The 13,635-nt window shown below is 53.9% G+C and overlaps 1 protein-coding gene across 1 annotated transcript; it reads right to left on the reverse strand.

Moving 5' to 3' along the window:
* Window positions 1-6,990: 6,990 nt before the first annotated feature.
* Window positions 6,991-13,397, reverse strand: SHD (Src homology 2 domain containing transforming protein D). The gene is made up of 6 exons (XM_059697146.1): window positions 13,029-13,397; window positions 11,284-11,389; window positions 11,017-11,205; window positions 9,736-9,859; window positions 8,539-8,658; window positions 6,991-7,374 (listed from the first exon to the last, which is right to left on the reverse strand). The coding sequence occupies exons 1-6, from the start codon at window positions 13,314-13,316 to the stop codon at window positions 7,155-7,157; spliced, it is 1,047 nt and encodes a 348-aa protein (XP_059553129.1). The 5' UTR covers window positions 13,317-13,397; the 3' UTR covers window positions 6,991-7,154.
* Window positions 13,398-13,635: the final 238 nt, after the last annotated feature.

Here is a 13,635-nt window from a genome sequence, read left to right on the forward strand (position 1 = left end):
CCAAGCCCTGCCCTGTGACCTCGAGCCCATCCGAGTCCTCCCGGGGCCTCAGTCTCCCCACCGCATCACCCACACTGCTGCTCACGCTGGAGTTCCACCGAGAACTGGCCCCCGAGATCTGGCCCCTGACGACTCACAACCTTGCATTTACTGAAAAGCCAAGGCCTTTGCCCAGCGGACGTTCTGGCTTCCATGCCTTCTTTCCCTCCGAGATCTGGATTCTGCTCTTCCATTTCCACTGCTCCCCGTCCCCACGCCCCTCTGAGGCATCACCTGCCCTTCCAATCCCCGCCCCCCACCCCCCACCCCCAGGCCAGGTGTGTTTATATATAGTCTTCCAGAAAGATCTCCACTCAGTGGGACACATTCCCACTCACATATGCAGATGCCTTTCAAATAAAATAAAATTAAAAAACTTCGAGAAACGGAGGCAAAAGGTGGCTGGGAATGGAGCCCCCTGCAGCATTGTTCCCCAGACATCTGCTGCCTGGCCCAGCTGTCACGCCTGCCTGTGTCCGGGGCAGAGATTGTGGCAGGAAGTCTGTCACATGGGAGGGATAGAGGTGGTGGCAGGTGCCAGCCAGGAGAGGAAGGCCTGATGGGCCAGGAGTGGGGTCCATGGGCACAGCCCTGGTCCTCCTTGGGCCTCTCTCCCCTCTGCACCCCCTTCTGTTGTCCACCACTCCAGCTGCCCACCCCTTCCACTCAAAGCTCCTCTAAACCTTAGTCTCTCTGCTCTGCCAAATAAGGCCTGTCTCTCTCTGATACTCAGAACCTTAGGAGAGTTGAAGGAGTCTAGCAAGGGTCCTCAGAGGGGGCCCTTAGGATAAAATTAAACCAAGACCCACATACCAGCCTTGCGTGACCTGGCCTCACTGGCCTGTCATCACCACCTCACCCCCTCGGCCTTCCCGCCTTCCCTCCCTCCCCCTTGGCCAACCACTGGCTTGTCTTTCTTTTTTTCCCCAGCACACCAAGCCTGATCTCTCCTCTGGGACTTTGCACATGCTGTTCTCTCTGCCTGAAACACTTCCCTGGATTTCATCTCTCTATCCTCAGCTGCAATTGTGTCTCAAATGCCAGGAGATTAATGTAAACTCACCCCTTCTGGGGGATCTAACAGGTGCCAAACGCAAACTCTTTTTCTAATCAGCCCTCTTCTTCTCTCTTTTGACCATTCAGACCCCAGCTCAAACGTCACCTCCCCTGAGAGGCCTTCCTTGACCACCCTCAGTAAGTAGATTCTCACCTCATCCTCATCCCCTATTGCCACTCCCTCTTCCTTTCCTCCATTATTATTCTTATTTCACGACTTCCTGTGTCTCTCTCTGCCCTGGGCCATCAGCTGCCCGAGGGTGGGATTTTTGTCCGTCTCAGTCATCTCTGTGTCTGTGTCCACGGTGTCCAGAAAGGGCCTGGCACATACAAAGCGACGTTTGTGTGGCTGAGAGCTGGGCATGTCATAAAGTCCATCTTGAAATTTCACAAGTGCTGAGAGAGTTATACTCATTTCTCAGATGAGGCCACTGTAGCTCAGCAAGAAGTGAGCTTGCAAAAGATCATACAGACAGCAAGGTTCTAACCTCTTACTGCCTCACCACAGTGAGGGGCTCTGGGAGTAAGACTCACGTGTACACACACACACACACACACACACACACACACAGAGAGAGAGAAAAAGAAAGAGAGAAAGAGAGAGAGAGAGAGAGAGAGAGAGAGAGAGAGAGAGAGAGAGAGGCAGGCCTCACTCACCTCTTCTGCCTTCCGGCCCTGCAAGGAGCCACAGGCCTGAGTGTGCAACAGGGGCCCAAGTTGCTGCAGGGGAGGCAGGACAGCCAGGTGACCTTGACCTGTCAGGTGGCACAGTCTCAGGCCTGGGAGCAGCTCCTTGTCGAGTGGACCCAGGACAGTGTTACCTTGTGCCGCCATACATCGCCAACCGCAACCTCAGCCTGGAGGTCTGAGAGCCTCAGTGATGACTCTTCTGGCGACCACCTGGCAAGCTCACTGCAGCTGGACCGCGTGACTATCAACAACAATGGGAACTACTTGTGCTGGGCAGCCATGGAGATTCCTGAATTGGTGGAGGCCAAGGGCGATGGAGCACAGCTCCCGGTGGACAGGGGTGTGAGAGCAAGTGGGGAGAAGAGGCAGGGACTTGGCACTTCTAGAATCTTAAGACTAGAATTTCAAACAGCTGGAAACAAGCTCTAAATTCAAATCAGATTTTTAGGAACAGAAATCCTGCAAATGCCAAGAACATCAAGTTATAAATCACAGAACCAAAGGCATGCTGAAACTTATAACTCTAGACCAGAGCTCTGGCAAACTTTTTCTGTAAAGGGCAATATAGTAAATAGTTTCTGTTTTGTGAACCAGGGGGTCTCTGTTGCAGCCACTCCGCTCTGCCTTTGTAACCCCTGTAGAGGTCAGTAGGCTAATGGCGGCACTGGGTTCCAATAAAACTTTGAGCCCTGGCTGGTGTGGCTCAGTTGGTTGTGTTGAGACATCACAGTTCCATTCCTGGTCACCTGATAGGGTTGTGGGCTCAATCCACAGTGGGGGCTGTGCAGGAGGCAGCTAATCAATGTTTTTCTCTCTCCCCCTCTTCCTTCCTCTCTCTCTCAAATCAACAAAAACGTATTTTTAAAAAGAACTTTAAATGATATAAATGAAAACAGTGATCATCTATGGGGGTGGTATGTACAGGGAACTTTCTGCAGAGATTGAACCATTCTATGTTTAGATTGATATGTTGTTTATATGTGTGGATACATTTTGTAAGCACTTGTTGAATTATACATTTAAGATCTATGCATTTCACTGTAGGCAAATTTTATCTTATTAAAATATTTTAAAGTATAAAATAAAAAATATAAAAAGGACTTTATTTGAAGAAACAGGCAGTGGGCCGAATTTGATCAGCAGGCTGTAGAGTTTGCTGAACCCAGTTCCAGAATATCACAATCATAAACTCTTAAGTACATATAATTCTGGAGTTTTTATTAAAAACAATTCCAGCTCGAGCCGGTTTGGCTCGGTGGATAGAGCGTTGGCCTGCGGACTGAAGGGTCCCAGGTTCAATTCCGGTCAAGGGCACATGCCCTGGTAGTGGGCTCGATCCCCAGTGGGGGGCGTGCAGGAGGCAGCCAATCAATGATTCTCTCTAATCATCGATGTTTCTCTCTCTCTCTCTCTCTCTCTCTCTCTCTCTCTCTCTCTCTCTCTCCCTTCCTCTCTCAATCAATAAAGAACATGTTAAAAAATAATAAAGTGAACTCTTCTCTCTTTAAAAAGGAACTACTTTTCCAGCCCACTAGATACCACACTCACGGCCTTCACAGCTGCTCCCCCCCGCCCCCAACACTATCCTGATTTCTAGTAGCATAGATCCATTTTGCTGGTTTTCTATTTTATTTAAATGGAACCATAGAGTGTATTCTCTTTTGCATCTGATTTCTTTTGCTCCATGTGTCTAGAAGACTCATTCATGTTGGTGCCTGTGGTAGAGTATCCCAACATGTGACTCCTCTGCCATTTCTCAGCCCGATTTCTACTGATGGGCACGTGGGCAGCTCGGGCCTTGGCTCTCATGAGCAAGGCTGCCGTGGATTCTCTAGAAGGTGTCTTTTCGTCAGCTACGTACACAGTTCTGCTGCACCTGGGACAATTCTAGAACCTCGGAGCACAACATAGAATCTTGCCGTTCTAGAATCCTAGGGCTATAAAATTCTCAGCTCTCAGAAATATAGCTTATAAGGGGTGGTGAACACACTGCAATATACAGATGATGTATTATAGAATCATATACCTGAAATCCTATATAACTTCATTAACCAATGCCACCTCAACAAATTCAATAAAAAAGTAAAAACAAATGAACTAAATGGACACTGCAGACTTAAAAAAATAAAAAGAACTAAAGTGTATGTTCTCATTGGGGCAGATCACTCCCTAAAGAGGCAAACATTGGTTCTTGGGGAGCAAAGAAAATTTTATCTTTTCTATGTATAAACCATAAATATGCACATAATGCACAAATAGATTCACAGTATATCTGTGGTATTAAAATTTCATGGGTGAAGAAATTAAGATTTTTTAAAAAGACTCCTGGAGCGAGGAGTGACAATAATGAACAGTTGAGAAACCCTGAAATAAAGGAATGGATGGTTCTAGAATCTTAGAACTGCACTATGGCAAACACTTTAAATAAAGAGACGCTTAGAAGTTTGCAGTCTGAGTAGACCAGAGAATTCTAGAACCCAGAACTGAAAGTCACCGACTCAAAGCTGGAGGGAGCTCTCCAGACCAGCGAAGGCAGCTGCGTCGTTTGCAGACGGAAAAGCTGAGGCGCCGAGGGCCAAGTCATATCAGTGACACACAGGAGCCAGCGCAGCAGCGGCTTTCTCTCCAGCCCGCTCACACACGCCCCACTCTGCGTAGGACGGCCTCCTGGGCTGACCCTGGAGCAGGCCCAGGAGAGAAGCCGCCTCAGCCAGGGCTCTGCTCTCTGGAGGTTTCTGATGGCCTCGGGCACATGCCCAGCCCCCCTCAGACAGTGCAGCCCTGCCTTGGCTCCCAGCCCCTCTCAGACAGAGATGCCCATTCCCGTCAGCTGGCAGGACTGCCCACTGCCTGCCTCCAGGGCAGTGGACTCTGGCTGTCCTGGCACCCCCGACCCCTCCCGTGATGAGGGGGCCAATCACCAGTGAGCAGAGGCACCAGGCTCTGAGCTGTTGGCAGCTGCGAGGGAAGGAGTTGGCGCTGGTCCCGTCCTCACAGTGGCTTTCCCGCCCCGCACAGCTGTTTCACAGCCCCCAGGCACCACTGCCCACTTAGGACCTGGAGATGGAGGGTTCAGGTGCAGGAGCAGGAGCCTTTGGCTGGGGTCACGCCAACTGTACAGACCTGGAAGCATGTCTCCGCTCTGCCAGTCACTGCTGTGTGACCCGGGGCAGGTCACTGACCCCTGGTGAGCAGGGTGATGGATGGAGGTCACCGTGAGGGTGATTGAAGCCGTGACCAGGGCAGGGAGCTCATGATGAAAAAATCCACAGCAACCCAGCCAGACAGGAATGTGTGTCCTTTTCTCAGAAGAGGAAACAGGTGTAGAGTCAGCACCTGCCCAGAGTCCAACAGCACGGCAGGCCCCTCCGGTCCCACACGGGGTGGGAGGCTGGATCCTGAGACAGAGGTTTCTCCTCCGCACGAGGCCTGCTACCCAACGAACCAGACCCCTGGCTTCCCAGGTGAGCCTCACCTGGGGTCCCTCCTGCGCCACCCCTGCCGCCTGTGTCTCGCCCACCTCCTGCCCTTTCACCCCAGGACTCTTCATGCTGCTGGAGGCCGGGGTCGTGACCTTGGCTGTATCAGGATGGGCACCCGGTTTGGGGGCGCAGGTAGACGCGCCAGGGCAGATGGTTCTGGAGCCATCCCCTGGGGACCCTTCTCCGAGGGGCGTAGGTGGGAACTGCAGCCCTTCACAAGCATGGACTGTCCCCCCACCTCCCACCTCTGGAAGGAGGGAGGGAGGGAGGGCCGAGGGCTGAAAAGAGGGGAAGAGGTGAAGGCTGCCCTGTCCAGCCATGCTCTTCAGAAGCAGAGGCAAAGGCCCCGGAGGTGAGCTGAAGAAAAGCCAGGCTCTTAACGACTGTCCCGTCTTTATTTTCTTCTTTTTAAATATATGTATTTTTATTGATTTCAGAGAGGAAGGGAAAAGGAGAGAGATAGAAACATGAATGATGAGAGAGAATCATTGATCAGCTGGCTCCTGCACCCCCCCCACTGGGGACCAAGCCCACAACCTGGACACGTGCCCTGACCAGGAATCAAACCGCAACCCCTTGGTTCATAGGTCGATGCTCAACCACAGAGCCACACCGGCTGGGCTGGCTGCCCCCTCTGGGTCTTTGTCATCCCTCTACAGCAACATCCTCTGCTGCCCAGCGGGTCCCAGAGAGGACGGAGGCAAGGCCTGTGGAGGGGAAGGGGCTGGACATCCCCAGGGACGACCAGCAGGGCCGTACCTTCCATTCCACCGTGTTTCCCCATCCCCAACCCTCGGTGGCATCTGGCCCCCAAACCTTGCCCAGCCCCAGGCCGTCACCCCACTTCTACAGGCAGAACCTCTCCTGGGCCAGGCTCCTCTGGGCAGCCATGGCCAAGGAAGAGGAGTCAGAACCCCGGGGACTCAGACAAGACCCGCCCGTGGCTACACGGGATGTGACTGGTGTCGGGAGTCCAGCAGCCCCTCCTGAGACCCCTGTCCTATTTCTCTGACCCTGGACCTCTCCCTTGTCCCCAGGAAACCCCATAAAGGCTCATGAAGAAAGGAAAGCCAGAGTTTGTGGCAATTTGGGGGTGCTAGATTCAATGGGTTCTCTGGGGTCCCAGGGATGGCTGAGAGGTCCATGGCAAGGGGGCGCTGTGACTCGGCAGCTCCCCCTCTTGTCCGTGGAGGGACATGTCCAATTAGCAGAGAAGCGACACCCCCAGCCTCCACACAGCGCCCTGAGCTGGAAGTCCCTCTCCCCAGCTGGTACCCCCCAGGCAGGCTCGGAGATGGGGGGAGGAGGGAGAAGGGACTCCCTGGCACTTATCAGCCTCCTGGGTCTCCTGCCCAACAGTCACCTTCAAGTGACACCAGCTGGGCCCAGCTCCCCTCCCCCACTCCTGCTGTTTCCATGGGGACAGATGTCCTTTCAGCAGCAGCATTAGGCCTCAGCCGCCTGCCCCAATGGGGAGGGGAAAACGGGTGGGGGTGGGGCTGGCCCGAGAGTACCTCCCTGGGTTTCTTTATCTTTTTTATCTGCGGGACTCCGCTGACCACAGCTTTCTGAGTTTTGGTCCCTCCCTGTGAGCCATTCAGGCTCCCATCCCAGCTCTTTCTGCAAAACGAGGAGCTGGGGACCCCCTTCTCCCTCCAGGGGTCCACCTTTTTCATCCTTCCCAGCGGCTGGGGTCCCGGCCTCCCAGAAAGGACACTTGAAACACACAATAACTTATTTATTTTCTGGATCGGAGGAGGACTTTCTTACAATCTTGGGCCCCAGGACCCGGAAGGGGGCTGAGAGGGCAGCCCCGATGCAGCCGGAGAGCCCGGCGGAGCAGGAGCCTTTCCCTCTGGCCTCCTCCAGGGCTGGAGCGAATCAGCCTCACGGAGCAGGGCCGGGGGCAGAGGCCCCGGGGCGGGGGCCCTGCGTGACCACCGGGTACAGCAGGGCCAGGTGCTCGGCGCCCTGCACGGGCAGCGGGCGCGAGCTGTAGTGGAGCACCAGCTCGGGCACACTGGCGAAGGGGCCGCTGTGCTGGCCCAGCACCAACTGGTTCTCTCGTGTCCACGCAAACTTCAGGTGCAGGAAGCCCTGGCTGCTTCTGGGGAACAGCATCACGGGGGCCTTGAGCACCCCAGCCCCCAGCAGGCTCTCCAGCCCCGGGGCCGCCCCATCACTGCTCCTGGAACCCGGGCACTGGTGTCCCCAGGTATTTCTGTTAAACAGCCAGTTGGTGCCAAGGCGTTGGCTTGCTCTGGAGCAGGAATGCCTTCTAGGCTGGTGGAGGCCCTGCCAGGGGACAGCCCCTCCCCTGAAACATGAACTGACTTTCTCTCCAAACCTCCTGACCCCTTTATCTTTTTTATCTGCGGGACTCGGGACTCCGCTGACTACAGCTTTCTGAGTTTTGGTCCCTCCCTGTGAACCATTCAGGCTCCAATCCCAGCTCTTTCTGCAAAACGAGGAGCTGGGGACCCCTGGTGCCACTCCACCTGACCTCCCCACTAGTTAACCCCCAGTCTGAGGTCTCTTTCCTTTCTCTGTCTCGGGTGGGTGGAATGATGTAGAACCTGGGAATCATTTTATCCACATCATTAACATGATTCAAGTACTTCCTGTTTCTGGGGCACTATTCCCAATATTTTTTCATGTATTTTTTCCCCATTTAATCATTGCAGTATTACCATGAAATCGATGCTATTATTCTTTCATAAATGAGGAAACCAAGGCCCAGAGAAGGTGAGCAAATGAGCTAAGGTCACACAGCTAGAAAGTGGTAGAGGCAGGATTTGAACCAGCCTCTTCAATGTTGGGCTTTTAGGGATCTCACGCTCAGATGCCTAGTAGGATCTTAGGAGTGCCGTATGCTCAGACACACCTAGAAGCTTAGGCAGAGAAGCACGTAGCACCGGGGTCTCAAACTCGAATGCCTAGAGGGCCACTCAGATTCTAGCCCCGGGACAGACACAGTGAATATACTCTAACTTTTGGACTGGGGGGTCAACAGAAAACTGACATCCGCTTCTCCATCTCACCCAAGTCCTAGATCTCCTGTGTGGCGTCCACACCATCTTCCCTTGCATACCTCCCGTGACAGGGAGCTCATTCTCGGTAGGTCTCCCTGGAGGCCCCACTGACAGGTCCCATTAAGTCCCACCCATGGGCCCGAAAGCCCAGCCCCCTGGCTGCTGGAGGTACACCCCTCTGCTCAAACCTGAAAACATGCCGCATGCACTCCTGTGACCTCCCGGAGGCGGGGTCTCACCTGAGGGACAGGGAGCAGTCTTGGGGGCTGGTCTCGCTGAGCCGCACGAGGTAGCTGCCTTCCTTGCAGAGCAAGAGGAGGTTCTCGGCGTCTGCCCGGCTCAGAGGCCCGTGAAACCACCTGGTGTGGGGGCAGATGTCTCAGGAAAGGCCACCCCCCTTCAAACACACCAGGGGTCTGGCGCAGGCACAGTGGTTAAAGGGCTTCTGGCCTCCAGGCCACGAAGAGAAAAATTCCCTTGGGTTTCTCAAGAGGAGCCTGTTTCCCGGGGAGGCAGCCGAGCCCGGCCAGTGTGGAGCATATAGTTCCACCTGACCTTGACCTTAGCCTCCCGGGCTGGGTAACAGCCCCGCCCTAATCCCCAACTTGAATCACTTGCTTATCACTCTCACAAGATTTGCTCCATCCTGTATCCCCACCCACCTGGGCCGCTCTTACTTAGCATTTTTCCTAACGTGCCCACAGAGAGGTAGCAGCTGCAAGCAAGGTGTCGGAGAGGGATGAGCATCAGGGACTTCGCGGTTGTTTGTATTGAAAGAAAACTGAAGAGAATAAACGTTTCCCCTGTGCTTCAGTGTTAAGCAGCCCGGCTGGTATTGCCCGCCTGCAAGGTTTGGGAATGACTGTGATGAACACAGCCCCCTGGGGCTCGGACCTGGGTGGGGGCTTAGGGAGTCCCTCAGGGCTCCCAGGCTGGAGGGACACAGAGAAGACCCTCACCCTCCCAGCTGGCGCCTCTTCACAATCCTGTTCTCCCCAGTTTTACCCCAGGCCTGTCCTGGGGGTGAGAATCTTTCTGGCTCTTAGTTCCCAGGCTTATGAGCCCCACCCAAGTGGAGGGAGGAAATCCCCCTTTACTCTGGTTGAGCCAGGCACCACCTTGGGGGTTTTCAGCTTAAGGCTCAGGTAATTGACAGGCTCAGGTCCTGTCGCCAGGAGATACAGAGCAGAGATTCGAACCCAGCGTCTGATGCCAGAGGGCGCGGAGACTCCATCTGATTCTGCTTTGCACCTAGCAGCTAGTCCTAGCTAGATGGTCTGGCACACAGCAGGCGCTGGCGCCCAAGGAAGAGTAGTTGAAGAAATGAATGAAATGAATGAGTGCATGAACCAGCTCCCCTAGTCCGGTGGATCTGTAGCTGTATGGGGCCAGGAGGGATGCGACCCAGGCCTTCCATCTTCAGTTTCCCCACTCACGGCTGTTTCTCCAGGGGCAGGGCAGGGTCCACACGCTCTGCGAGATGGGGGCTTCTGGGTGGGGGTTTCCGGAGCTCCTTGGCCGAGCCTGGGGTCCTTTCCCACTCGGGACTGTCAAACTGCACTGAAGGGGGGGAGGGTTGGAGAGCAAAGGTTTAAGTCCAACCTGCCTGGGAGGAAGGGGGGCCCGCCAATGGAATTTCAGTAGGAAGGCGGTACCAATGGAATCAGAAGAGGAGGGGCCGGGGCCGAATTGGTAAAGGAACAACCAATTGACTTTCAGAAGGGTGTGGTCATCCGCAAGTGTGGTGGCATAGAAGGGCGGGGCAGCTTCAGGAGTGACAAATCAGAGAGCAGGGGGCGTAGCTAAAAGGGTGGGTTGGAAGTTCTGTCCCATTCCCAGCAAATCACAGAACTAGATAACAACTCCCCACTATACAGACAAATAAATTGAGGCACTGAGCTCAAATTCCCCTCCCAGTTATACAACATATGGGGCAAAGTTGGGTTCTCACATCTCTTCCTGGTCCAAGTTATTTTATTTATTTATTTTTTAAAAATATATCTTTATTAATTTCAGAGAGGAAGGGAGAGGGAAAGAGAGAGAGAGAGACATCAATGATGAGAGATAATCATTGATTGGCTGCCTCCTGCATATCCCCGACTAGGGATCAAGCCCGCAACCCAGGCATGTGCCCTTGACCGGAATCGAACCTGGGACCCTTCAGTCCACAGGCTGACTCTCTATCCACTGAGCCAAGCCAGCGAGGGCTATTTTATTTCTTAAAGCTGACCTTATTGTTACTCCTTTCATAGAAGAGGAAACTGAGATTCAGAGGCTTGTCCAAGCTTACCCAAGTCTACCTGATGACAGCTACTAAGAAATGCTACTCTCTCCCCCAACAACTCCTATGTAATTGAGCACTTTATAGCACTCCATTTCCAAGCACCCTATTCGGTAGATACCATGATGATCCCCATTTTATAGGGAAAGAAACAGATTCAAAGAGATAAAATGATTTGCCCAAGTAAGTGACACAAACCCAGGTCAAAGCCTTCCCCTTCACTATACTGAGCAGAATAAGTAGGTCCTATTGCACTCTACAAGGTGTTTCCATTTCCAAGGAAGATAGTTTCTTCTGGGAAGAGAAATTTATGGCTATTAGTCATTCACACTTTAGTGAGAATTAACAAACCACTGAAGTGGCAGATAATTGGCGTCTACTTTGTAAGTTGAAACAGGGGATGTGACCAGAGTAGAAAATAGAGGGACTCAAGCACCTGCAAATGCCTTGGAGATGTGGTCTTTCTTCCACTCCCAGGGCTGATCATACTCATCTGCTGGCCTTTCATCTTCCTGGGGCTGCCGGCTCTGTCCAGGCCTTTGCCCTGAAAAAGGCCTGTCTCCTGGCTCCCCATCCTGCTCCTCATAGGGAGTGTCATACAGCTGCACTGCCCTACAAGGCAGTTCTGGGAGGCCAAGGACACTGGTCAGATCCCACTCCCACCTGGGACCCGGTCATCCTCCCCCAAGCCCTGCTCACTCACCACTCACGACCCGCTGGGCATCATAGGGTTCCATGTAGCCATCGTCTGGGGGTGGCGGATGAGGCTGGGCATCAAAGGGGTCCGAGTACTCGGTGTCGACTTCTGACTGGTGAGAGAAGGAAAGGGAGACGAGGCGGCTCTGGATACGCCCGGCCCCTCTGAGCCCTCTGACACATCCCCTCCCAGCAGTTCTCTTTTCTGGGGGGAGGAGGGAGTCTCCGCTACCACCCAGGAATGTTTGCAAGAAAGATGCCAGCTTCCCCTATGCCCTTTCTTCATGCAGTTCTGACCCTTCCCGACATAGACCCCCTCACCTCCTTCTTTCAATCATTTTTTAAATATATATTTTCATTGATTTCAGAGAGGAAGGGAGAGAGACAGAAACATCAATGATGAGAGAGAATCATTAATTGGCTGCCTCCTGCACGCCCCCTACTGGGGGGATCTAGCCTGCAATCTGGGCCCTGCCCTTGGCTGAAATCAAACCTGGGACCCTTTAGTCTGAACACGGCTAGGGCAGTTTTTTTTTTTAATCCTCACGGGAGGATGCTTTTGTCCACTGCTTTCAGAGTGGAAGGGAAGGGGACAGACAGAGAGAGAAACATCGATGTGAGAGACTCATCCATTGGATGCCTCCCACTCACATGTGCCTGAACCTGCAACTGAGACACATGCCCGAGACCGGAATTCAACCCCAGACTCTTCAGTCCTCCGGCCAACACTGTCCACTGAGCCAGACTGACTAGGGCTTCAATAATTTTAAAGTTTATCAGCTGCCAGCACTGTTCTAAATGCTTGATGTATATTTACTTGTCATATCAACATTCCGTAGACACATTATCCCCATTTTACAGATGAGGAAACCAAGGCACAGAGCGGGTAAGTAACTTGCTCAGGGTCACAGAGCTGGTAAGAGGCAGGTTTTGATCCCAGGTTGTCTGAGTCCCTGCCTCCTTCTCCCTTTCTCTGTACCATCAACCCAACACAGCCTCTCCTAACCCTCCCCAAATCCTTCTCTGTTTCCACTGAGGGTTTGCAGTGATCCTCTAAGAAAAATACTATAGCCCGGCCGGTGTGGCTCAGTGGTTGAAGGTCAACCTATGAACCAGGAGGTCACAGTTGGATTCCTGTTCAAGGCACACACCGGGACTGTGGGCTCGATCCCCAATAGGGGGCATGCAGGAGGCAGCCGATCAATGATTCTCTCTTATCATTGATGTTTCTATCTCTCTTTCCCTGTCCCTTCGTCTGAAATCAATTTAAAATATATATTAAAAAAAAGAAAAAGAAAAATCATGGGCATTGGAGGCAGGTCTGGAGTTAGACCATGTGACCACAGGCGAATTGCTTCTTTACTTTTCTGTGAGCCTCAGTTTCCAGGTCTGGTAAATGGGAATAATAACAGGCAGTTCAGGGAGTAGTGGTGAGGATGTTTCAGTGCCCAGTAAGGGAGCCAGTGGCTCAGGTCTGTTTTAGAAAGCTTCCTCCAGCTGCGAGAGGAAGGAGCTGGGGGGGGGGGGGGCCTGGAGAGGGACATCAGGGGCAGGACAATGCCCGGCAGGCAGAGAGGTGGGTGCACCAGCACTGTGCGCTGAAAGGGGACAGACATCACACTTCGCCCAGCGGCTGAAGGACTGGGGAGTGTCTGCGGTCACACATTCAACATGCCCCCCAAGTCCAGGGCCCAGCCTGGTCCTCCCCGCCCAGTCTCTTAGGGCACCCAGCTCCGCCCCTTAGCCACGCACCTCCGCCCCTGCACTGCCCAGCAAGACCTTGGCTCTGGCCACCTCGGCCATGTCGGCTGCCTCCACCTTGATGAGCCGGTGCTTGGGGAGTCGTACTTGGAGTCCCCGGGGCCCGCAGGGTCTGGCTTCCAGGCGGCTGTCCGCGTCCTCATAAGGGTCCTCGAAGTCCAGATTCTTCTGTTCCAGGTAGGCCCGCAGGATGTCGCTTTCCGTGTAGTCGGGAGTGGGTGGCTGCGGAGGGGGCCTCCGACCGCCAAAGCTCAGGTAGTCCCGTAGCCACTTGGCCATTTGAGCCCGCGTCACCCCAACACCTGGCTACTGTAAAGGGGAGACACACATGCCCTCTTCCGGGTGCCTTCCTCAGCAGATTCCCCCGGGAGGAGGAGGGGGAGGAGGGAGAGAGGAGGGGGGGGGGGGAGGGGGAGGAGGAGAGGGAAGGGGATGAGGAGGAGGAGGAGAAGGGAAGGGGATGAGGGGGAGGAGGAGAAGGGAAGGGGAGGAGGAGGAGGAGGAGAAGGGAAGGGAGGAGGAGGGAAGGGAGGAGGAGGGAAGGGGATGAGGGGAGGAGGAGGAGGGAAGGGGATGAGGGGAAGAAGAGGAGGGAAGG

Source organism: Myotis daubentonii, chromosome 5 (assembly GCF_963259705.1).
Source record: "Myotis daubentonii chromosome 5, mMyoDau2.1, whole genome shotgun sequence".
Classification (NCBI taxonomy): domain Eukaryota; kingdom Metazoa; phylum Chordata; class Mammalia; order Chiroptera; family Vespertilionidae; genus Myotis; species Myotis daubentonii.